Here is a 24,345-nt window from a genome sequence, read left to right as displayed (position 1 = left end):
CCTGTCGGGGCATCTCAGCCATCATGAGCAGCGGTTGGTTGTGGCCACTGATCCAGTACCAGAACCTAAATGGCCATTACCCGAGGTGTTTTGGGGGGACTGGAAAAAAATTCTGTCTTCTGGGAGGCTTGTAAGTTGTTTTTCCGCTTGCGGCCTCGTTCCTCTCGGTCAGAGTCCCAACAGGTGGGGATTGTTATGTTGTTGCTCAGAGAAGGGCCTCAGTCATGGGCCTATTCTTTACCGTCTGATTCCGCTTGTCTGAAGTAGATAGAATCTTTTTTTCCTTGAGCTTGGGAATATTTTTGATGAACCCGATCGAGCGGGTTATGCAGTTAGTAAGTTGTTGGCCCTACGCCAGGGACGCCAGTCAGAAGAATATTGCTCTAGTTTTAGGCAGTATTCTGGTTGGCCTGACTGACGCTGTAAAAGATCTATTGCTGTCCCATCCGTCACCATCCACCTTGAATCAGGCTATGGAATTGACAGTCAGAGCGGACCGTAGACTCAGGTTTAGAAGGGATGCTAAGCTAGAGGTCCATCAAGAACGTGGTGTCAAGTTTCTGGCGACTTCTATAGTCTGTAACCCAGTGCCCAACTTCCGTAGATGATGGTATGGAAGTGGACCGATTGAGTCATGGAGAGTGGAGGCGCTTCCGAGTTTCTAGGCAACTCTGCTTTTACTGCGGCAAGGCTGGTCATCGCATCGCATCCTGCCAGGAAAGGCAACTACTGAAGAAGCAGGAAAACTTCAGCTCCTAGGTGACTGTCGGGTGGGTCATGTAGAAGGTCAGATACTCCCTAAATTACTGGTACCTTGTAGTGTGTCTTACAAGGCTTTTCACAGGGTGGGACAGGCATTTATAGATTCTGGGTCAGCCGTGAACCTTATCCATTTGCAGTTTGTAAGACCACTCTTGTCAAGTTTTACTGCATTAGGTTTGCCGATCCACTTTACCAGTATTGATGCAACTCCTCTGTCATCTGGGGTAGTGCGTTGGAGGACACCAGAACTTCGGTTCATGGTGGGCGCATTACACTCGGAGGTTATTTCATTCCTGGTCATGGAGAAGATGTCCGTGGATATCGTTCTGGGATTGCCGTGGCTAACGACTCACAATCCTTAGTTCGATTGGACTACGCTGGAGCTGGTTTGGTGGGAAGGGTTCTGTCAGGATCATCCAACTATTAGTATTCCAGACTATTAACAGGATTTTCAAGAGGTGTTCTCCAAGAAGCTTTCTAAGGGATTGCCTCCACACGGCGAATGGGATTGTGGGATTGACCTTGTTCCGGGTAGCCCCATCTCTATGGGGGCCATATTTATTCTATCGGTTCGGGAGCATGAGGCTCTTAAATCCTATATTTCAGAAGCTTTAGCCAAGAAACATATCAGACCATCAAAGTCACCAGCTGGAGCAGGACTATTTTTTATGTCAAAATGTTTTTATTGCAACATTACAGTACAGATGGAATTATTGACTTCATTTCCCATATTTGTATTGTTTTTGTACAATCAATATCTATATGTCATGTATGTCTAATCACTATATTCTTGCGTGATAGAATCGTACGTTGTTGAAACACAGTTAAACGGAATAATATATTTTCAAAAGACTGAGCTTGTCATTATATTCATAACCAGCCTATTCTTTTTAACTCTTCCAAATTGAACATCCATAAACTCTTGGTAAACTAATCTCAAACATGTGGAGGCTAAATCGCCTCCAGGAGAAGAAAAAGAAAAGGATTTATACATAAAAAATAAAGGGAAAGAACAAACCAAAAACACAAATTGGTCCCTGAGGGAGATCCCCCATGGAGATTAGGGTAAGATGCATGGGAAACAAAGGGAAAGGAAGGGGGGGGGGGGAAAAGAGAGGGGTGTAGCTAGATAGTGGAAGTGGGAAGGGAGGAATGAGAAGATAGAAAAGAAGGACAAAGAGAAAAGAGTGAATGCAAAAAAAAAAAAAAAGAAAGAAAGAAACCTCATATCAGTGTCAGTATTGTCAGATCATCCCGGCCTTACTGATGAGTAGGCCGAACCCCATTTGCCAACCACTGCTCAAACCCAGCCGACTTGCGGAATTCCAGCCACCCCTCCCAGGCAGCACAATAAATTGAGTATTTGTCGTCATTTCGAGCTTGCATCTCTTCCATGCGGCCAATTTCATCTAACGCCAACACCCAACTCAAAGGTGACGGGGAGGACTGGGACCTCCAGAACCAAGCGATCACTACTCTTATGGCTATAATAAAGAACCGTAGAATGTTCCTTTTATTAGTGGCAATGGACCCCAGCAGGACCGACAACATAGCAATTTCGGGAGAAAATGACGAGACCCGGTTCAGGGTGTTGTATAGGTCTTCAATCTCCTTCCAAAGGCTAGAGACTAGTCGGCATGACCACCAAATGTGCGTAAATGTGCCTCTACCTTTTCAGCATTTCCAGCACAGGTCAGATGTGCCCTGATGGAACCTTGATAGTCGTGCCAGGGTGCGATACCACCTTGTGAGCAATTTGTAATTCAGCTGTTAGTGGGAACCTGTAGCTGACAACTTGTAAGTCAGGAGCAAGGACCTAGCCCACTCATCACCAGAGAAGGAACGTCCCAGTTCCTTTTCCCAAGCTCTCTGAATCTTACCTCCCAAGTCCTGCCCCCCCAGCCACCAGAATAGAATAGACTACGGAGATCTCACTCCCTGAACGACGCTAGCTAACACAGAGCTCCTCGAAAGGGGTAAGTGGTTCAGTCAGGTCAGACAAGGATCCAAGTGCCCGAATGAAGTGGCATATCTGTAAGTATTGGTACCACGCACCAGGCAAAGGCCACCCCTCCCCTAGGATTGAGCTCAATGAGGACAAGTCCTCCTCTCCTGTTAGGTCGCGCACTCTCGGCAGCCAGAGTCCCAGCCTATCCAACAACGGTAGTCCCATGTCTCCCTGAGGGAAATCTGGGTTTCCTACCAAAGGTGTCAGCGGTTAACTGTAAGCTTAACCCCTTAGTGACCAAGCCCATTTGCTCCTTAATGAGCAGGCCAAATTTTGTAAATCTGATGTGTGTCACTCTAAAATGGAATAACACCGTAAAGGTTTTGCATATCCAAGTGATTTTCTAGTAATATATTCTCTGTTTAATTAATGATAACTATAGATGAGCGAGTATACTCGCTAAAGGCAATTGCTCGAGCGAGCATTGCCTTTAGCGAGTATCTCCCCCGCTCAAGACTGCAGGTTCGGGTGCCAGCAGCGGGCACGGAGCTGCAGGGGGAGAGCAGGGAGGAACGGAGGGGAGATCTCTGTCTCCCTCTCTCCCCCCCCCCCCCGCTCCCTCCTGCTACTCACTGCTCCCCCCCGCCGGCACCTGCAGTCTCGAGCGGGGGAGATACTCGCTAAAGGCAATGCTCGCTCGAGCAATTGCCTTTAGCGAGTATACTCGCTCATCTCTAATGATAACCAAGAGCTGTTGAGAAGAGGACCCTCGCCGGAGGCCATACCTCTCATATGGTGTCAGTAATACTGAGAGTTGATCAATTTTCAAATAACAATGTTTCTCTAAATTTTGTGAATAGTAATAATATGAAATATTCAATAAAAGGTTGAATTGGAAAAAAAAACATCCAAGAGATTAAGAAAAATGTCACCATGTAAGACCTATAAGATCAAAAGATACAACCAGATAGCCCACCAAAAAAACACTCTGGCCCAATTCAGGAAAGACTGGGCAGTATGGCTCCAGATAACAAAAATGCCGATGGGATTTGATTAAGCGAATACAAATACTATCCCCCCAGAGCTCCGCCTGCCTCTCCCGCCCTGTCCTCTCCACCGGAGAAGTGGTGTGACGCTGAACTCTACGCACCTAGGGAGAGGCCTGGATAGTGATGCTGATGTGTTAATATGTGATGTTGCGAAATTCGATGGACTAGGATAACGCCTTACCTGAAGGCAATTTTTAGTTTTCAGGAAACCCAAAAAAAGAACAGTATAAAAGAACTGGATAACTATCGTCTAAATGTAATTGCAAATGTTCATGATACCTTTGAAATTTAGTTTATAAACTCTCCTATTGTCCTTATCTCTTTCCCCTCCCTCCTCCCCCTCCCTATCCCCCCCCCCCCCACACACACACACGATGTTATATGCAATGTTCTAGAACAAATAACGTAATTACCGCATGTCAATCTCAAATGTTGTATATTTTGGAAATGCCAATAAAAATTCAATGTTTAAAAAAAAGATACAACCAGGATATAAATAGTGTATCAGCAAGATGTGTATGAACATTTAGTCCTGTCTATTACCTGGTGATGGGAGTGGCTGGCGGGTCTCCATCATGGCGTCCTTGTACAGATCCTTGTGTCCTTCTAAATACTCCCACTCCTCCATGGAGAAATAGACAGCGACATCCTGACACCTTATAGGAACCTGACAACACAATATACAGTCATCACCCAGAAGCCTCCAGTGCTGTTACTGTATAATGTCCCAGCATTCCCTGCAGCGTCACCTCTCCAGTCAGCAGCTCCATCATCTTGTTGGTGAGTTCTAAAATCTTCTGTACATTGATGTCCTCATGTATCAGGGAGCAAGGTGGGGGCCCCAAGATTGGGCTCACGGTTCTTCCCCATCCATCACACACAGGGGCCCGACAGCCATCACTAGAGGTCTTCACTACTGTGTAATCCTGTATATGGGGAGGCATTAATAAAATCACTACAGACATTTCCAGAGTCCATCACCTCTCCAGTGACATCATCAGTCATTACCATAGATAAGTATGGTGTAATGTGACATCATCAGAATCTCTCCCCTCTCCAGTGACATCATCTGTTATTACCATAGATAAGAATGATGTAATGTGACATCATTAGAATCTCTCCCCTCTCTAGTGACATCATCTGTTATTACCATATAGAAGAATGATGTCATGTGACATCAGAATCTCTCACCTCTCCAGTAAGCTCGAAGAGTATCTCTAGGGTGAGATTTATTATACGTTTCACCATCTTCTTTCTGTCCTCCTCCATCCTGAATGGTGAATCAGGAATATGAAGTTATATGGAAGACATCAGAGTATTCTATTTTGTACAACCTGAATGGAAAGAAGATAAGTCTATATAAAATCCATGTAAGTCCGATGTCAGGAGTTTTATGATACCCAATTGTTAGATATTGACAGGCAGACCAAATGTGACCAGGTCAGCAGGGACCCGCCCCCATGACTCTTCTCCACATTCCTTGCTGGTCTTTGGATAATTTTTCATGTATAACCCCGCAGTGTCCCAGAGAACATACTGTAATAATAATAATTATACTTATTTATATAGCGCCAAACATATTCCCCAGTGCTTACAAAAACAGGGGGATACAGAAAGACAAAAAGTACAAAAATACAAAAACTACGGTTACATATAGTAATCAATTGATGGAAACAATAGGCGTGAGGGTCCTGCTCCAATCAGCTTACATACTACAAATAATGGGGTGATACAGAAGGTAAAGGGGCTGGAGATGTGCACGGTATAGTGAGGTGGAGAGTGTGGGATGCTATACACAAACAATGGTCAGACATTAAGCCGTGTGGTGGCTGAATCGGTGTGACTGCCAGGGACGGTTGATGGCGGCTAGCAGGGGTTGCAGTCACTAGAACAGGGAGCATGTTATCAGGGGCGTACAGAGGGGTTTGGTTTATAGGAAGAGGTGCATTTTCAGAGCACACCTGAAGTTTTGTAAATCAGGGAATGCGCAAATACTTTTGGGTAGTGCGTTCCAGAGGACTAGTGCTGCTCTGGAGAAGTCTTGGGGGTGGGAATGAAAGGTTCGGATTAATGTGGCACTCAATCTGATTTCATTAGCAGAGCGTAGGGGTGGGTGATGGATTGAGATGAGGGAGGCAATGTAGGGTGGCACAATGCTATGGAGAGCTTTATGGATGAAGGTAGTGAGTTTAAATTAAATTGTAGGAGCCTCGTGTGGCGCAGAGTGTAAGCTCTCGCCTACGACCTGAAGGTTGCAAGTTCAATCCCCACATGATTCAGGTAGCTGACTCAGCCTTTCATCCTTCCGAGGTTGGTAAAATGAGAACCCAGCTTGGTGGGGGGTAATAAATAATAATTACCTGAAAGCGCTGTGGAATAAGTTGGCACTATACAAATAACAAGATTTAATTTAATTTTTAATTCTGTATTTGATTTTCTGTTTTAGGTAGAGAGAGGACATAGCGTTAGATACATCGCACAGACAGTCGGTGAGGTTTTGGAGAAAAGGTGTGGAGATGTCATGGAGGGAGGTGTATAACTGGGTGTCATCACCATAGAGATGGTACTGAAAGCCAAATTTCCTGATGGTCTGTCCAATGGGGGCTGTGTAGATGGAGAAGAGGGGGCCGAGCCCTGCGGGACCCCAACAGCAAAGGGGATAAGGAGAGGAGGGCGCTGAGGACTGAGCCCTGGGGGACCCCAACAGCAAGGGGAAGAGGGGAGGAGGTAAAGCCAGGAAATGAGACACTGAATGAGCAGTCAGATAGGTAGGAGGAGAACTAGGAGAGAGCAGTATTTTTTAGGCCGATGGAGCAAAGCATAATGAGGAGTTTGTGGTCAACAGTGTCAAATGCTGGAGAGAGATCGAGGAGGATCAATAGAGAATAGTCACCGCTCAATTTGGCTGTCAGAGGTCGTTTGACACCTTTGTAAGGGCAGTTTCTGTTAAGTGTTGGGGGCAGAAGCCAGACTGTAGAGGATCGAAAAGAGAGTTTTCTGATAGATAGCTTATAAGACGGGAGTAAACCAGGCGTTCTAGTAGTTTGGAGATGAAGGGGAGGTTGGAGATGGGTTGGTAGTTGGCAGCATCAGTAGAGTCCAGAATCGGTTTCTTTAGCAGACAGGATATGATGAAGTGTTTGAAAGAAGAGGGAAAGATGCCAGAGGTCAGAGAGAGGTTGAAAATAGTGGTGAGATGGGAGATAACGACCGGGGAGAGGAAGAGGGTCGCTAGTGCAAGTGGTGGGATAAGCAGAGGAAAGCAATCTGGAAACTTCTTCCTTTGTCGTTGGTCTGAGTACAGACAGTGAGCAGGGGCTGTTACTGACAAGACTAGGGTCGGGGCTAATTTGAGATTGGGAAGTTATTTCCTGCTGGATGTCGTTGATTTTTCTTTTTCAAGTAAGCAGCCAGCTCTTTGGGAATGTGATCCATCACGGGGGGCTATGGTTTAGGGCTGAGAAGGGACTAAAAGACATCAAAGAGGGGTTTAGGGTTGAGATATAGTGAGGAAACGAGAGAGGTGAAGTAGACTTGTTTGGCATGCTAGGGGGCAAGGTTGAAAGTTCTGATCATGAATTTGTAATAGAGAAAGTCTGCGGACATTTGCGACCTTCCCCACAGCCGTTTAGCACATCTAGAGCACTGCCGGATGAATCACGTTGCCGTGGTCTGCAGCGGATGGCTTGGGTCACAGGGGGTGCCGTTTCATCCAGGGAATGTTTGAGAGGGGTGTTGTAATGTGCGGCAGCCAGGTTGGGGCAGAAGAGGAGAGAGATAGGGCATAGAAAAGACTGTAGGGACTCTGCAAAGTATGGGGTGTAAACTAACTGTACTGTAGGTAGGAGGATCTGGGGAGATATTAGGAAGCTTGACAGAGAAGGAAAGGATGTTATGACCAGAGAGCGGGAGAGGGGAGTTAGAGAAGTGGGATACAGAGCAGAGACTGAGGAAGACCAGATCCAGAGTATTGCCATCCCTCTGAGTGGGAGAGGCTGTGAGTTGTGAGAGACCAAGGGAGGAGGTGAGTGATTGAGGCTGGGAGGCAGATGGGGAGATAGGGTCATTAGTGGGGATGTTAAAGTCACCTAAAATGAGGGCTGGAATTTCACAGGATTGGAAGTGGGGGAGCCAGGCAGCAAAGTGGTCAAGAAACAGGCGAGGAGTACCTGGGAGGCGGTAGATAACTCCCACTGGCTTGGACAGCGGACGGAAAAGTCATAGCATATTTACCTCAAATGATGGAAAAGTGAGTGAGGCTACAGGAAGGGGGGGGGGGGAGGAAATGACCTGGTAGGTACATTTCGGCTAGAGAAGAGCACCTACTTCTCCACCACGCCTGCCATCTGAGTTCGGGGTATGGGAGAACTGCAGGCCATTATTGTAAGACAGTGCAGCAGGGAAGGCTGTGTCAGACTACTGTGTCCATGTTTCTGTTAGGGCTAGCAGGTTTAGGGATTTAGCAGTAAAAAAAAGTCGTGGATGGTGGGGAGTTTATTGCATTCTAACTGGCCGTTCCAGAGCGCATATTTATAGGAGTCAGGGGAGGGCATGCATGGGCTAACAGTTGGGCTTGAGGGTATTCTTAGTGAGTTAGGTAGGGGGTAATAGTTAAGAGCAGTGGAGGGTGGACTAGGATTGAGAGAGATATCCCCAGCTGCTAGTAGCAGCAAGATAGCGAGGGTTAGCAGATGGATAGAAGATTTTTGAGGGCGACTGTTGTGTTTGTGAGTGGCATTAAGGGGTTTGATGCTTAGTAAGAAAGTAAAGAGTGCATTTGAACTGTGTATGTGTGAGGATAGGAGAGGGGGGCTGATGTGAATAGAATGCACCAGTGGGCATTGGAAAAAGGTTCTGAAACTGACAGCAAGGATGAGGACGGAGGTGACTGCATTAGTGATAGCTCTGAAATGTAAGGCATTTAGGCAGAGTTTGTGGCCAACCTGTCTCCTGCCATTTTTAAACTGCATAAAACACTTGATACAGCTCACACTTCGTACAGCTTATATTCTCGTGGCTATGATGCTTACTCTGATTTTATAATCAAAGTTAAGGTACAACTAGGAAACAGATGGGAGTTCCATTTGACTAGGCAGCTGAGTTTAGCATTGCAAACCTACTGACGAAAAGGTGGGGTATGGGAGGATTTATTGCTCTCCTTAGATAAGGCAACTATCTCAACAACGATGGGTGAAGATGCTATTGGGGAGGTGGATGGTAGAAGTGACTAAAAGTAAAGTTTCATTTAGCCAATACAACGTACCAAATGCAGACAGGAAAAAGGCAACATACACAGGTCCCAGTGCAAAAAGCACGGATGATTTAGGCAGAGGGGAATAGCAGAGCAGGTTCAGCTTGGAGTGGGGTCAGCTTGGAGTGGGGTCATGCAGAAAGACGTACCCGTTGAGAGAGAAGGTAGATGGATGTTATTGACTGCATAAAACACTTGATTCAGCTCTCACTTCATACAGCTCATATTCGCGTGGCTGTCATGCTTCCTCTGATTTGTAGATGTCTGTAATGTGGGCGCCGGTCAGGATATTATGCTGCCTGTAGTTCGGGGAGTATAAGACTCCTCGCAGGTTCCCTTTATCATAATACAAGCCTTCATCAGGCTGTTTCTATGTGGTAAGTTGTTATTTTTAATGATAAGTAATGTGCCGTGTAATGAGTGGAGAAACTTATATAAAAAATCATGTGAAACTACTTTCCGCTGTTTAGAATTGAAAAAATAGTTTTCTTATTACTGCGAGGTCAAAATGACGTTTAGTTTACTCTCCGTGTCGGACTACAGCGCTTCCAACTTTATAAACTTTTTTTTTCTGTTTAAAAAAGTCAATATTTAAAAAAATTGCTTCTGTGCCATTAACCCTTTAATGCTACAGGATGTAGAGTTACGTCCTGTGGCTTCCGGTATGTATGCAGGGAGATAGCGGGGCGATCTCGCTCTATACAACACAGGTGCCGGCTATTCCTTACAGCAGACACCCTCCCATAACAGCTCCAATAAGCTGCGACGCTTATCTCAGTTGTTAACCCTTTAAATGCCGCGGTCAATTCTGATGACCGATGTTCGGGAGTCCCACACTGGCCCCCCGTGATAAAATTGTGGGTTGCCGTGCAGTTGCCATGGCAGTCAGGGGCCTTCTGAAAGTCATTGCAGAGTGCCTATCAAGCCATGCTTATGGCGTGGCTTAATAGAATGTTATTCAGATCACTGTATAGTGTAAAAATTAGTTTTAAAAAGTTTTACTAATTATTAAAATGTTCCATCAAAGCAACACATTATTTACTCTGCACTGGGAATAAATAAAAGGATGCCTGAAATGTGCTTTTTTGGTCACCTGGTCTCTAAGAAAAAAAGCAATAAAAAGTGATAAACAAAACGTACATATTAAACACATTCCAACAGAAACTACAGGACGCCATGAAAAAGAGGAGCCCTCGCACAACTAAAAGTGTTATGGCGGTCAGAAGATCGCGGCAGATATAAATTTGGTATCGTAGTGGTCATGTACAGGAGGAGAGAGGGCAGGGGACGATGCCCATCAATCCCACCTCTGTCTCCGATTACTCATGGATGGAGTATTCTTTGCGCACTTGCTGCAACCAGCCATCGCGGTGGAGCCTTGATTGATCACTCTAGCGGTGATTGGAAGCTTAGAATACCGGCTGATTTGTATCCAGCTTTCCCGGGCTTCTGCCACATGTAGACCGAAAGCACAAATCACCACCTGATCTGTACTAACGCGCTCCAGCGCTCTCCAATGCCGCGTGCAATACACACGCTGACATCACCGGTTGGTACAAAAGATATCCAGTAAAGATTGTTGCAGGGGAGGAGGAGGATTTACAGCCATATACACATCAGGACGGGATAATAAAAGAAATATACGGGATTTGAATGTCGGTCCAATGTTCCACTACGTGCAGAGTCACTGAAGTGAATAGGACAGCCTTATGCTGAGGGCGTATCTCTGTAAGCTGACTGCCATCACTGTGAGTCCCCAGTCTTTAAGTTTCCTCGGAAGACACTTCCCTCCACCCCCTCTGAAGTCATACAGAGAAGGGAGGGTTGGATTCGTACGGGCTGTGGAAAAATCATAATTATCTATTTCGGTTTTATCTCGGTGGAGGGCCTTCCGATTGGGAATATAGGCGCGGCATATTTCTAGTCATGATTTTATCTATTTAAACTACTAATGACCACTTGTCCATGAGTATGTGTGTGGGTGCTTCTAATGCTCCGCCCCCTGCTGGTGATGTCATCACAGGACCAACAGCATGAAATATGCAAAGCATGACAGCAGCTGTGCTCACAGGACCTTTGATGATGTCACCGCCATGTGATCAGCCACTCGCACTTAGCTCTGCCCCCTGATCAAATTATGGTGATGTTATCGCAGGTCCTAAAGCATATTTAAAACCCAGAGCCTGTCAGCAGGCATATTAGCCTTTTACTCCGCAACTCCACACCATTCGCAACCTGATTGGTTGTTTGGATTTACGCATTCACGGTGATTAGTTATTTGGTTTGGCTGATTCACGGTGATTGGCTCGTATAGAGGTGCGGAGTAAAAGGCTAAAATGCTGTCAGCAGCCTTGTGCTCACAGAACCAGTGATGATGTCACCTGTGTGGGAGAAGGCCGGAGTCACATAACAGTGACATCATCACAGATCCTTTGTGTGCCGCGCATGTCATGTAGCAGAGCTGTGCCCTGTGCATGTCATGTAGCAAAGCTGTGTCTGTGACATGCACATGACATGTAGCAGAGCTACAGCAGAAACACTGGAACTGTCATTTCCTAATAATCACTAGGTTTTTTTTTATATACCAAGCATGATGGGTAAAATATAACCACGTATGGTGACCCGCAGTTTGAGGGGTTACTGAGCTCTTACCACAACATGTGTAGATGTGTTTTGTTCAGCGAGCCTGCCTGATTCTGAAGATATAATTCATCGGGCCGGACCGTCACACGACTACATATTCTCTATTAAAGGACCTCCAGCCCCAGCGTGTCTGCCAGAAGCCCTGCTAGGGGAGTGGTACTCAGTATCTTCATGCTGATACTACCCTAACAAATACAGGTGGGAGAGAGGGGGTTACTGACATCACAGCACCGCACTTGTTGGGGGATTGAAGTCATTCAGCTTTCCCAGGGTCCTGACAAGTTACAAACGCTAGCCCCTGCACAGCACAATGTCTGACGTTCTGGCGGTCTCTCCATCACAGTAGTAGTCGTACTGACCTACACAACCACAATAAAGCTGGCAGGTTAGTTTTGTTACAGTATGTACGCTGTAGAAAACAAGACGAGCCCAAAGATGGCGGAATTTATTTATTTTTTCCATTTCACTAAACTTAGAATTTTCTAAGCGTTTTTCAGCACATTAAATGGTAACATTGAAAAATACAACTCGTCCCGCAAGAATCAAACCGCCAGACATCTACAGCGATGGGTCTCAAAAGGGGGAGGAAAAACCGAAAATGAAGAAAAAAAGGGCATGTCCTTAAGGGGTTAAATTAAGATGTTCACACGCTTCCATTTGTCTTTAGGACCCAGGGGATTCCTTGTATTTTGCAGGCCGAGCTGCAGTTGTTGCTGGCAGCATTTTAGTGCACTTTGGGCTTTTTCATCCTATTTTTAAATCCATTTTTCTGAAAATGTTATTAGTACAAATAAAATAGTGAGAGGTTAATCCCGAGTTCATCTGATGAACGAGAAGACCTGGACAAGCAAAACAGAGGAAAGACCAGATATTATTGTATCTTGAGTTTGATAAGGCTTCCATGGAGGAGCGCCCCTGTCACACCCCTAGCTCCCGATGGGCTAGCAGCATCTGTATTGCTCTTTATCTGGCCTAGAGGGTTCCCTTCAGGGCTGGCAAAAAGCAATTTAGGCCGATTGCCTTGCCTGCCGGAGACACTACTAGGCACTGGCCGAGTGTGGAGGTGCAGCTGCTAAGGACCTCGGGCCATAATTTCCCTGACCGCCCGACAGCTGTCGTTCCCCGGCCCTCTGCGTGCTACCATAGGCCCTCCTGCGCTGCGACTGTCTGGCCAAGACCTCTGATGACACAGCCCCAGAGCTCAGCGTGTTCCAATCGCTGCTACCACTGCCGCTGTGGTGTTGTACCTACTGCTGCCCACCCGCTACAGCGCCGCTGTACAAGGCTCAAGTAGCAGCATGGGTAACATAGTAACATAGTATGTAAGGCCGAATGAAGACATTGTCCATCTAGTCCAGCCTGTCTATCCTACTGGGTAGATGCCTGCTGTTGCAGTGTGCAGCATCCCGGCCGCCGGCTCACTGAGGCTGCTGGCTCTCTAGATTAAACACGCCCCCAGCCAATCATAAGCTGGGGGAGCTAACATTTGTCAAAACTGCTGTATTATGCCGCCACCCCTAACTTCCGGTGGTGACATAATACAACATTACTAAAGACCAAATAAATAGATCCGCCAACAACAAAAATAATAACATGGGCCGGAGATAGAGGATGAGCCCCATCAGCCAAGCGAAACAAACCCTGTAATGGGGTATCATAAGGACCCTTTCCAGCCGCAGACAAACAGTATCCCGGATACCGGACACGGGTCTAGTCTATAGACAGCAGAGGAGAGGATAAAGCTCACATTGATATTCTATCTGCAAGAATAGAAAGATACCAAGATAAAGAATGCCAATAAATAAGAAGGTTCAGGAGGGTCAATGATTCAGTGAGATTCCGTATTGCGTTGCTTCTAAGCGTCCCTCAGGAGGGCGCAGTTCATCGGGATCCACAGGGGTCTCTAGGGCCCATTTACACACAACGATTATCACTCAAAATTCACCCAAACTATAAAAATAGCGTCTCAGGAGCCACAAAAAACACTGATAATTTATAGAACTAAACCAGGGCTATTTATAGCTTCCAGAGCCCGAAAACTGGAGGAACCAGAGAGCGGAAATGTCCCGGGCCTCAAATGGTTAATAATAAGTGGCCCCAGCGGGCCCCACATGAGGGGAACACATACCTCCACCAGCAGACGCGGAAGCAGCTTCCAGGACCTGTGATGATGTCACCGTCATGTGACTCTTGTGTGGGAGGAGCCATTCTGGGGCTGCTGGGAAGCCTCTTCTCCTGGGTTGTTGTGAGCTGCAGCAGAGAGGAGCCGTTATGGAGCTTGTTGGTCTCCGGGCTACAACCATCTACACTGTTTACTGGAAGACCCTCAACCCGAGGAGACCCCCGTTACAATGTACTGTGGGGGCTGCAGACCCTCTCCTCCTACAGATACAATACACTGCAGTACTGGGGGCTCTGTGTGTCCTCTCCTCCTACAGATACAATACTCTGCAGTACTGGGGGCTCCGGGTGTCCTCTCCTCCTACAGATGCAATACTCTGCAGTACTGGGGGCTCCGGGTGTCCTCTCCTCCTACAGATACAATACTCTGCAGTACTGGGGGCTCTGGGTGTCCTCTCCTCCTACAGATACAATACTCTGCAGTACTGGGGGCTCTGGGTGTGCTCTCCTCTTATAGATACAATACTCTGCAGTACTGGGGGCTCTGGGTGTCCTCTCCTCCTACAGATACAATACTCTGCAGTACTGGGGGCTCTGGGTGTCCTCTCCTCCTACAGAGACAATACTCTGCAGTACTGGGGGCTCTGGGTGTCCTCTCCTACAGATACAATACTCTGCAGTACTGGGGGCTCTGGGTGTCCTCTCCTCCTACAGGCACAATACTCTGCAGTACTGGGGGCTCTGGGTGTCCTCTCCTCCTACAGATACAATACTCTGCAGTACTGGGGGCTCTGGGTGTCCTCTCCTCCTACAGATACAATACTCTGCAGTACTGGGGGCTCTGGGTGTCCTCTCCTCCTACATATACAATACTCTGCAGTACTGGGGGCTCTGGGTGTCCTCTCCTCCTACAGATACAATACTCTGCAGTACTGGGGGCTCTGGGTGTCCTCTCCTCCTACAGATACAATACTCCGCAGTACTGGGGGCTCTGGGTGTCCTCTCCTCCTACAGATACAATACTCTGCAGTACTGGGGGCTCTGGGTGTCCTCTCCTCCTACAGATACAATACTCTGCAGTACTGGGAGCTCTGGGTGTCTTCTCCTCCTACAGATGCAATACTCTGCAGTACTGGGGGCTCTGGGTGTCCTCTCCTCCTACAGGTGCAATACTCTGCAGTACTGGGGGCTCTGGGTGTCCTCTCCTCCTACAGGTGCAATACTCTGCAGTACCGGGGGCTCTGGGTGTCGTCTCCTCCTACAGATACAATGCTCTGCAGTACTGGGGGCTCTGGGTGTCCTCTCCTCCTATAGATACAATACTCTGCAGTACTGGGGGCTCTGGGTGTCCTCTCCTCCTACAGATACAATACTCTGCAGTACTGGGGGCTCTGGGTGTCCTTTCCTCCTACAGGTGCAATACTCTGCAGTACTGGGGGCTCTGGGTGTCCTCTCCTCCTACAGATACAATACTCTGCAGTACTGGGGGCTCTGGGTGTCCTCTCCTCCTACAGGTGCAATACTCTGCAGTACTGGGGGCTCTGGGTGTCCTCTCCTCCTACACATACAATACTCCGCAGTACTGGGGGCTCTGGGTGTCCTCTGCTCCTACAGATACAATACTCTGCAGTACTGGGGGCTCTGGGTGTCCTCTCCTCCTACAGATAGAATACTCTGCAGTACTGGGGGCTCTGGGTGTCCTCTCCTCCTACAGGTGCAATACTCCGCAGTACTGGGGGCTCTGGGTGTCCTCTCCTCCTACAGATACAATACTCTGCAGTACTGGGGGCTCTGGGTGTCCTCTTCTCCTACAGATACAATACTCTGCAGTACTGAGGGCTCTGGGTGTCCTCTCCTCCTACAGGTGCAATATTCTGCAGTACTGGGGGCTCTGGGTGTCCTCTCCTCCTAGAGATACAATACTGTGCAGTACTGGGGACTCTGGGTGTCCTCTCCTCCTACAGGTGCAATACTCTGCAGTACGGGGGGGCTCTGGGTGTCCTCACCTCCTACAGGTGCAATACCCTGCAGTACTGGGGGCTCTGGGTGTCCTCTCCCCCTACAGATACAATACTCTGCAGTACTGGGGGCTCTGGGTGTCCTCTCCTCCTACAGATACAATACTCTGCAGTACTGGGGGCTCTGGGTGTCCTCTCCTCCTACAGAGACAATACTCTGCAGTACTGGGGGCTCTGGGTGTCCTCTCCTACAGATACAATACTCTGCAGTACTGGGGGCTCTGGGTGTCCTCTCCTCCTACAGGCACAATACTCTGCAGTACTGGGGGCTCTGGGTGTCCTCTCCTCCTACAGATACAATACTCTGCAGTACTGGGGCTCTGGGTGTCCTCTCCTCCTACAGATACAATACTCTGCAGTACTGGGGGCTCTGGGTGTCCTCTCCTCCTACATATACAATACTCTGCAGTACTGGGGGCTCTGGGTGTCCTCTCCTCCTACAGATACAATACTCTGCAGTACTGGGGGCTCTGGGTGTCCTCTCCTCCTACAGATACAATACTCCGCAGTACTGGGGGCTCTGGGTGTCCTCTCCTCCTACAGATACAATACTCTGCAGTACTGGGGGCTCTGGGTGTCCTCTCCTCCTACAGATACAATACTCTGCAGTACTGGGAGCTCTGGGTGTCTTCTCCTCCTACAGATGCAATACTCTGCAGTACTGGGGGCTCTGGGTGTCCTCTCCTCCTACAGGTGCAATACTCTGCAGTACTGGGGGCTCTGGGTGTCCTCTCCTCCTACAGGTGCAATACTCTGCAGTACTGGGGGCTCTGGGTGTCGTCTCCTCCTACAGATACAATGCTCTGCAGTACTGGGGGCTCTGGGTGTCCTCTCCTCCTATAGATACAATACTCTGCAGTACTGGGGGCTCTGGGTGTCCTCTCCTCCTACAGATACAATACTCTGCAGTACTGGGGGCTCTGGGTGTCCTTTCCTCCTACAGGTGCAATACTCTGCAGTACTGGGGGCTCTGGGTGTCCTCTCCTCCTACAGATACAATACTCTGCAGTACTGGGGGCTCTGGGTGTCCTCTCCTCCTACAGGTGCAATACTCTGCAGTACTGGGGGCTCTGGGTGTCCTCTCCTCCTACACATACAATACTCCGCAGTACTGGGGGCTCTGGGTGTCCTCTGCTCCTACAGATACAATACTCTGCAGTACTGGGGGCTCTGGGTGTCCTCTCCTCCTACAGATAGAATACTCTGCAGTACTGGGGGCTCTGGGTGTCCTCTCCTCCTACAGGTGCAATACTCTGCAGTACTGGGGGCTCTGGGTGTCCTCTCCTCCTACAGATACAATACTCTGCAGTACTGGGGGCTCTGGGTGTCTTCTTCTCCTACAGATACAATACTCTGCAGTACTGAGGGCTCTGGGTGTCCTCTCCTCCTACAGGTGCAATATTCTGCAGTACTGGGGGCTCTGGGTGTCCTCTCCTCCTAGAGATACAATTCTGTGCAGTACTGGGGACTCTGGGTGTCCTCTCCTCCTACAGGTGCAATACTCTGCAGTACGGGGGGGCTCTGGGTGTCCTCACCTCCTACAGGTGCAATACTCTGCAGTACTGGGGGCTCTGGGTGTCCTCTCCCCCTACAGATACAATACTCTGCAGTACTGGGGGCTCTGGGTGTCCTCTCCTCCTACAGATACAATACTCTGCAGTACTGGGTGCTCTGGGTGTCCTCTCCTCCTACAGATACAATACTCTGCAGTACTGGGGGCTCTGGGTGTCCTCTCCTCCTACAGATACAATACTCTGCAGTACTGGGGGCTCTGGGTGTCCTCTCCTCCTGCAGGTGCAATACTCTGCATTACTGGGGGCTCTGGGTGTCCTCTCCTCCTACAGATGCAATACTCTGCAGTACTGGGGGCTCTGGGTGTCCTCCCCTCCTACAGATACAATACTCTGCAGTACTGGGGGCTCTGGGTGTCCTCCCCTCTTACAGATAGAATACTCTGCAGTACTGGGGGCTCTGGGTGTCCTCTCCTCCTACAGGTGCAATACTCTGCAGTACTGGGGGCTCTGGGTGTCCTCTCCTCCTACAGATACAATACTCTGCAGTACTGGGGGCTCTGGGTGTCCTCTCCTCCTACAGGTGCAATACTCTGCAGTACTGGGGGCTCTGGGTGTGCTCTCCTCCTACAGATACAATACTCTGCAGTACTGGGGGGTCTGGGTGTCCTCTCCTCCTACAGGTGCAATACTCTGCAGTACTGGGGGCTCTGGGTGTCCTCTCCTCTTACAGATACAATACTCTGCAGTACTGGGGGATCTGGGTGTCCTCTCCTCCTACAGATACAATACTCTGCAGTACTGGGGGCTCTGGGTGTCCTCTCCTACTACAGGTGCAATACTCTGCAGTACTGAAGGCCCTGGGTGTCCGCTCCTCCTACTAGTACAATACTCTGCAGTACTGGGGGCTCTGTGTGTCCTCTCCTCCTACAGATACAATACTCTGCAGTACTGGGGGCTCTGTGTGTCCTCTCCTCCTACAGATACAATACTCTGCAGTACTGGGGGCTCTGGGTGTCCTCTTCTCCTACAGATACAATACTCTGCAGTACTGGGGGCTCTGGGTGTCCTCTCCACTCACAGATACAATACTCTGCAGTACTAGGGGCTCTGGGTCTCCTCTCCTCTTACAGATACAATACTCTGCAGTACTGGGGGCTCTGGGTGTCCTCTCTTCCTACAGATACAATACTCTGCAGTGCTGGGGGCTCTGGGTGTCCTCTCCTACTACAGATACAATACTCTGCAGTACTCGGGGCTCTGGGTGTCCTCTCCTCCTACAGGTGCAATACTCTGCAGTACTGGGGGCTCTGGGTGTCCTCTCCTCTTACAGATACAATACTCTGCAGTACTGGGGGATCTGGGTGTCCTCTCCTCCTACAGATACAATACTCTGCAGTACTGGAGGCTCTGGGTGTCCTCTCCTCCTACAGGTGCAATACTCTGCAGTACTGGAGGCCCTGGGTGTCCGCTCCTCCTACAGATACAATACTCTGCAGTACTGGGGGCTCTGGCTGTCCTCTCCTCCTACAGATACAATACTCTGCAGTACTGGGGTTCTGGGTGTCCTCTCCTCCTACAGATACAATACTCTGCAGTACTGGGGGCTCTGGGTGTCCTCTCCTTCTACAGGTGCAATACTCTGCAGAACTGGGGGCTCTGGGTGTCCTCTCCTACAGATACAATACTCTGCAGTACTGGGGGCTCTGGGTGTCCTCTCCTCCTACAGATACAATACTCTGCAGTACTGGGGGCTCTGGGTGTCCTCTCCTCCTACATATACAATACTCTGCAGTACTGGGGGCTCTGGGTGTCCTCTCCTCCTACAGATACAATACTCTGCAGTACTGGGGGCTCTGGGTGTCCTCTCCTCCTACAGATACAATACTCCGCAGTACTGGGGGCTCTGGGTGTCCTCTCCTCCTACAGATACAATACTCTGCAGTACTGGGGGCTCTGGGTGTCCTCTCCTCCTACAGATACAATACTCTGCAGTACTGGGAGCTCTGGGTGTCTTCTCCTCCTACAGATGCAATACTCTGCAGTACTGGGGGCTCTGGGTGTCCTCTCCTCCTACAGGTGCAATACTCTGCAGTACTGGGGGCTCTGGGTGTCCTCTCCTCCTACAGGTGCAATACTCTGCAGTACCGGGGGCTCTGGGTGTCGTCTCCTCCTACAGATACAATGCTCTGCAGTACTGGGGGCTCTGGGTGTCCTCTCCTCCTATAGATACAATACTCTGCAGTACTGGGGGCTCTGGGTGTCCTCTCCTCCTACAGATACAATACTCTGCAGTACTGGGGGCTCTGGGTGTCCTTTCCTCCTACAGGTGCAATACTCTGCAGTACTGGGGGCTCTGGGTGTCCTCTCCTCCTACAGATACAATACTCTGCAGTACTGGGGGCTCTGGGTGTCCTCTCCTCCTACAGGTGCAATACTCTGCAGTACTGGGGGCTCTGGGTGTCCTCTCCTCCTACACATACAATACTCCGCAGTACTGGGGGCTCTGGGTGTCCTCTGCTCCTACAGATACAATACTCTGCAGTACTGGGGGCTCTGGGTGTCCTCTCCTCCTACAGATAGAATACTCTGCAGTACTGGGGGCTCTGGGTGTCCTCTCCTCCTACAGGTGCAATACTCCGCAGTACTGGGGGCTCTGGGTGTCCTCTCCTCCTACAGATACAATACTCTGCAGTACTGGGGGCTCTGGGTGTCCTCTTCTCCTACAGATACAATACTCTGCAGTACTGAGGGCTCTGGGTGTCCTCTCCTCCTACAGGTGCAATATTCTGCAGTACTGGGGGCTCTGGGTGTCCTCTCCTCCTAGAGATACAATACTGTGCAGTACTGGGGACTCTGGGTGTCCTCTCCTCCTACAGGTGCAATACTCTGCAGTACGGGGGGGCTCTGGGTGTCCTCACCTCCTACAGGTGCAATACCCTGCAGTACTGGGGGCTCTGGGTGTCCTCTCCCCCTACAGATACAATACTCTGCAGTACTGGGGGCTCTGGGTGTCCTCTCCTCCTACAGATACAATACTCTGCAGTACTGGGGGCTCTGGGTGTCCTCTCCTCCTACAGAGACAATACTCTGCAGTACTGGGGGCTCTGGGTGTCCTCTCCTACAGATACAATACTCTGCAGTACTGGGGGCTCTGGGTGTCCTCTCCTCCTACAGGCACAATACTCTGCAGTACTGGGGGCTCTGGGTGTCCTCTCCTCCTACAGATACAATACTCTGCAGTACTGGGGCTCTGGGTGTCCTCTCCTCCTACAGATACAATACTCTGCAGTACTGGGGGCTCTGGGTGTCCTCTCCTCCTACATATACAATACTCTGCAGTACTGGGGGCTCTGGGTGTCCTCTCCTCCTACAGATACAATACTCTGCAGTACTGGGGGCTCTGGGTGTCCTCTCCTCCTACAGATACAATACTCCGCAGTACTGGGGGCTCTGGGTGTCCTCTCCTCCTACAGATACAATACTCTGCAGTACTGGGGGCTCTGGGTGTCCTCTCCTCCTACAGATACAATACTCTGCAGTACTGGGAGCTCTGGGTGTCTTCTCCTCCTACAGATGCAATACTCTGCAGTACTGGGGGCTCTGGGTGTCCTCTCCTCCTACAGGTGCAATACTCTGCAGTACTGGGGGCTCTGGGTGTCCTCTCCTCCTACAGGTGCAATACTCTGCAGTACTGGGGGCTCTGGGTGTCGTCTCCTCCTACAGATACAATGCTCTGCAGTACTGGGGGCTCTGGGTGTCCTCTCCTCCTATAGATACAATACTCTGCAGTACTGGGGGCTCTGGGTGTCCTCTCCTCCTACAGATACAATACTCTGCAGTACTGGGGGCTCTGGGTGTCCTTTCCTCCTACAGGTGCAATACTCTGCAGTACTGGGGGCTCTGGGTGTCCTCTCCTCCTACAGATACAATACTCTGCAGTACTGGGGGCTCTGGGTGTCCTCTCCTCCTACAGGTGCAATACTCTGCAGTACTGGGGGCTCTGGGTGTCCTCTCCTCCTACACATACAATACTCCGCAGTACTGGGGGCTCTGGGTGTCCTCTGCTCCTACAGATACAATACTCTGCAGTACTGGGGGCTCTGGGTGTCCTCTCCTCCTACAGATAGAATACTCTGCAGTACTGGGGGCTCTGGGTGTCCTCTCCTCCTACAGGTGCAATACTCTGCAGTACTGGGGGCTCTGGGTGTCCTCTCCTCCTACAGATACAATACTCTGCAGTACTGGGGGCTCTGGGTGTCTTCTTCTCCTACAGATACAATACTCTGCAGTACTGAGGGCTCTGGGTGTCCTCTCCTCCTACAGGTGCAATATTCTGCAGTACTGGGGGCTCTGGGTGTCCTCTCCTCCTAGAGATACAATTCTGTGCAGTACTGGGGACTCTGGGTGTCCTCTCCTCCTACAGGTGCAATACTCTGCAGTACGGGGGGGCTCTGGGTGTCCTCACCTCCTACAGGTGCAATACTCTGCAGTACTGGGGGCTCTGGGTGTCCTCTCCCCCTACAGATACAATACTCTGCAGTACTGGGGGCTCTGGGTGTCCTCTCCTCCTACAGATACAATACTCTGCAGTACTGGGTGCTCTGGGTGTCCTCTCCTCCTACAGATACAATACTCTGCAGTACTGGGGGCTCTGGGTGTCCTCTCCTCCTACAGATACAATACTCTGCAGTACTGGGGGCTCTGGGTGTCCTCTCCTCCTGCAGGTGCAATACTCTGCATTACTGGGGGCTCTGGGTGTCCTCTCCTCCTACAGATGCAATACTCTGCAGTACTGGGGGCTCTGGGTGTCCTCCCCTCCTACAGATACAATACTCTGCAGTACTGGGGGCTCTGGGTGTCCTCCCCTCTTACAGATAGAATACTCTGCAGTACTGGGGGCTCTGGGTGTCCTCTCCTCCTACAGGTGCAATACTCTGCAGTACTGGGGGCTCTGGGTGTCCTCTCCTCCTACAGATACAATACTCTGCAGTACTGGGGGCTCTGGGTGTCCTCTCCTCCTACAGGTGCAATACTCTGCAGTACTGGGGGCTCTGGGTGTGCTCTCCTCCTACAGATACAATACTCTGCAGTACTGGGGGGTCTGGGTGTCCTCTCCTCCTACAGGTGCAATACTCTGCAGTACTGGGGGCTCTGGGTGTCCTCTCCTCTTACAGATACAATACTCTGCAGTACTGGGGGATCTGGGTGTCCTCTCCTCCTACAGATACAATACTCTGCAGTACTGGGGGCTCTGGGTGTCCTCTCCTACTACAGGTGCAATACTCTGCAGTACTGAAGGCCCTGGGTGTCCGCTCCTCCTACTAGTACAATACTCTGCAGTACTGGGGGCTCTGTGTGTCCTCTCCTCCTACAGATACAATACTCTGCAGTACTGGGGGCTCTGTGTGTCCTCTCCTCCTACAGATACAATACTCTGCAGTACTGGGGGCTCTGGGTGTCCTCTTCTCCTACAGATACAATACTCTGCAGTACTGGGGGCTCTGGGTGTCCTCTCCACTCACAGATACAATACTCTGCAGTACTAGGGGCTCTGGGTCTCCTCTCCTCTTACAGATACAATACTCTGCAGTACTGGGGGCTCTGGGTGTCCTCTCTTCCTACAGATACAATACTCTGCAGTGCTGGGGGCTCTGGGTGTCCTCTCCTACTACAGATACAATACTCTGCAGTACTCGGGGCTCTGGGTGTCCTCTCCTCCTACAGGTGCAATACTCTGCAGTACTGGGGGCTCTGGGTGTCCTCTCCTCTTACAGATACAATACTCTGCAGTACTGGGGGATCTGGGTGTCCTCTCCTCCTACAGATACAATACTCTGCAGTACTGGAGGCTCTGGGTGTCCTCTCCTCCTACAGGTGCAATACTCTGCAGTACTGGAGGCCCTGGGTGTCCGCTCCTCCTACAGATACAATACTCTGCAGTACTGGGGGCTCTGGCTGTCCTCTCCTCCTACAGATACAATACTCTGCAGTACTGGGGTTCTGGGTGTCCTCTCCTCCTACAGATACAATACTCTGCAGTACTGGGGGCTCTGGGTGTCCTCTCCTTCTACAGGTGCAATACTCTGCAGAACTGGGGGCTCTGGGTGTCCTCTCCTACAGATACAATACTCTGCAGTACTGGGGGCTCTGGGTGTCCTCTCCTCCTACAGATACAATACTCTGCAGTACTGGGGGCTCTGGGTGTCCTCTCCTCCTACAGATACAATACTCTGCAGAACTGGGGGCTCTGGGTGTCCACTCCTCCAACAGGTACAATACTCTGCAGTACTGGGGGCTCTGGGTGTTCTCTCCTCCTACAGATACAATACTCTGCAGAACTGGGGGCTCCGGGTGTCCTCTCCTCCTGCAGATACAATACTCTGCAGTATTGGGTGTTCAGGGTGTCCTCTCCTCCTACAGATACAATACTCTGCAGTACTGGGGGCCCTGGGTGTCCTCTCCTCCTACAGATACAATACTCTGTAGTAAAGGGGGCTCTGGGTGTCCTCTCCTCCTACAGATACAATACTCTGCAGTACTGGGGGCTCTGGGTGTCCTCCCCTCCTACAGATACAATACTCTGCAGTAGTGGGGGCTCTGGGTGTCCTCTCCTCCTACAGGTGCAATACTCTGCAGTACTGGGGGCTCTGGGTGTCCTCTCCTCCTACAGATACAATACTCTGCAGTACTGGGGGCTCTGGGTGGCCTCTCCTCCTACAGGTGCAATACTCTGCAGTACTCGGGGCTCTGGGTGTCCTCTCCTCCTACAGATACAATTCTCTGCAGTACTGGGGGCTCTGGGTGTCCTCTCCTCTTACAGATACAATACTGTGCAGTACTGGGGGCTCTGGGTGTCCTCTCCTCGAACAGATACAATACTCTGCAGTACTGGGGGCTCTGGGTGTCCTCTCCTCCTACAAGTACGATACTCTGCAGTACTGGGGGCTCTGGGTGTCCTCTCCTCGAATAGATACAATACTCTGCAGTACGGGGGCTCTGGCTGTCCTCTCCTCCCACAGATACAATACTCTGCAGTACT

The 24,345-nt window shown here is 49.9% G+C and overlaps 2 protein-coding genes across 2 annotated transcripts in view; both read right to left on the bottom strand.

Moving 5' to 3' along the window:
• Positions 1–13,826, bottom strand: part of LOC136629019 (oocyte zinc finger protein XlCOF6-like) — a 34,858-nt gene extending 21,032 nt beyond the window's left edge. The window contains exons 1-4 of the mRNA XM_066605132.1: positions 13,782–13,826; positions 4,951–5,093; positions 4,509–4,685; positions 4,303–4,426 (exon numbers count right to left, since the gene is read on the bottom strand). Coding sequence (XP_066461229.1) covers positions 4,303–4,426; positions 4,509–4,685; positions 4,951–5,028 — 379 coding nt within the window. The 5' untranslated portion in view covers positions 5,029–5,093; positions 13,782–13,826. The remainder of the gene's footprint in view (positions 1–4,302; positions 4,427–4,508; positions 4,686–4,950; positions 5,094–13,781) is intronic.
• Positions 1–24,345, bottom strand: part of LOC136628705 (zinc finger protein 665-like) — an 841,644-nt gene that overhangs the window by 544,654 nt on the left and 272,645 nt on the right. The window lies entirely within an intron of this gene.

This window comes from Eleutherodactylus coqui, chromosome 5 (genome assembly GCF_035609145.1).
Source record: "Eleutherodactylus coqui strain aEleCoq1 chromosome 5, aEleCoq1.hap1, whole genome shotgun sequence".
Lineage (NCBI taxonomy): Eukaryota > Metazoa > Chordata > Amphibia > Anura > Eleutherodactylidae > Eleutherodactylus > Eleutherodactylus coqui.
The sequence above is the reverse complement of the archived record's forward strand: the minus strand, read 5'-3'. Positions and strand labels throughout refer to the sequence as shown.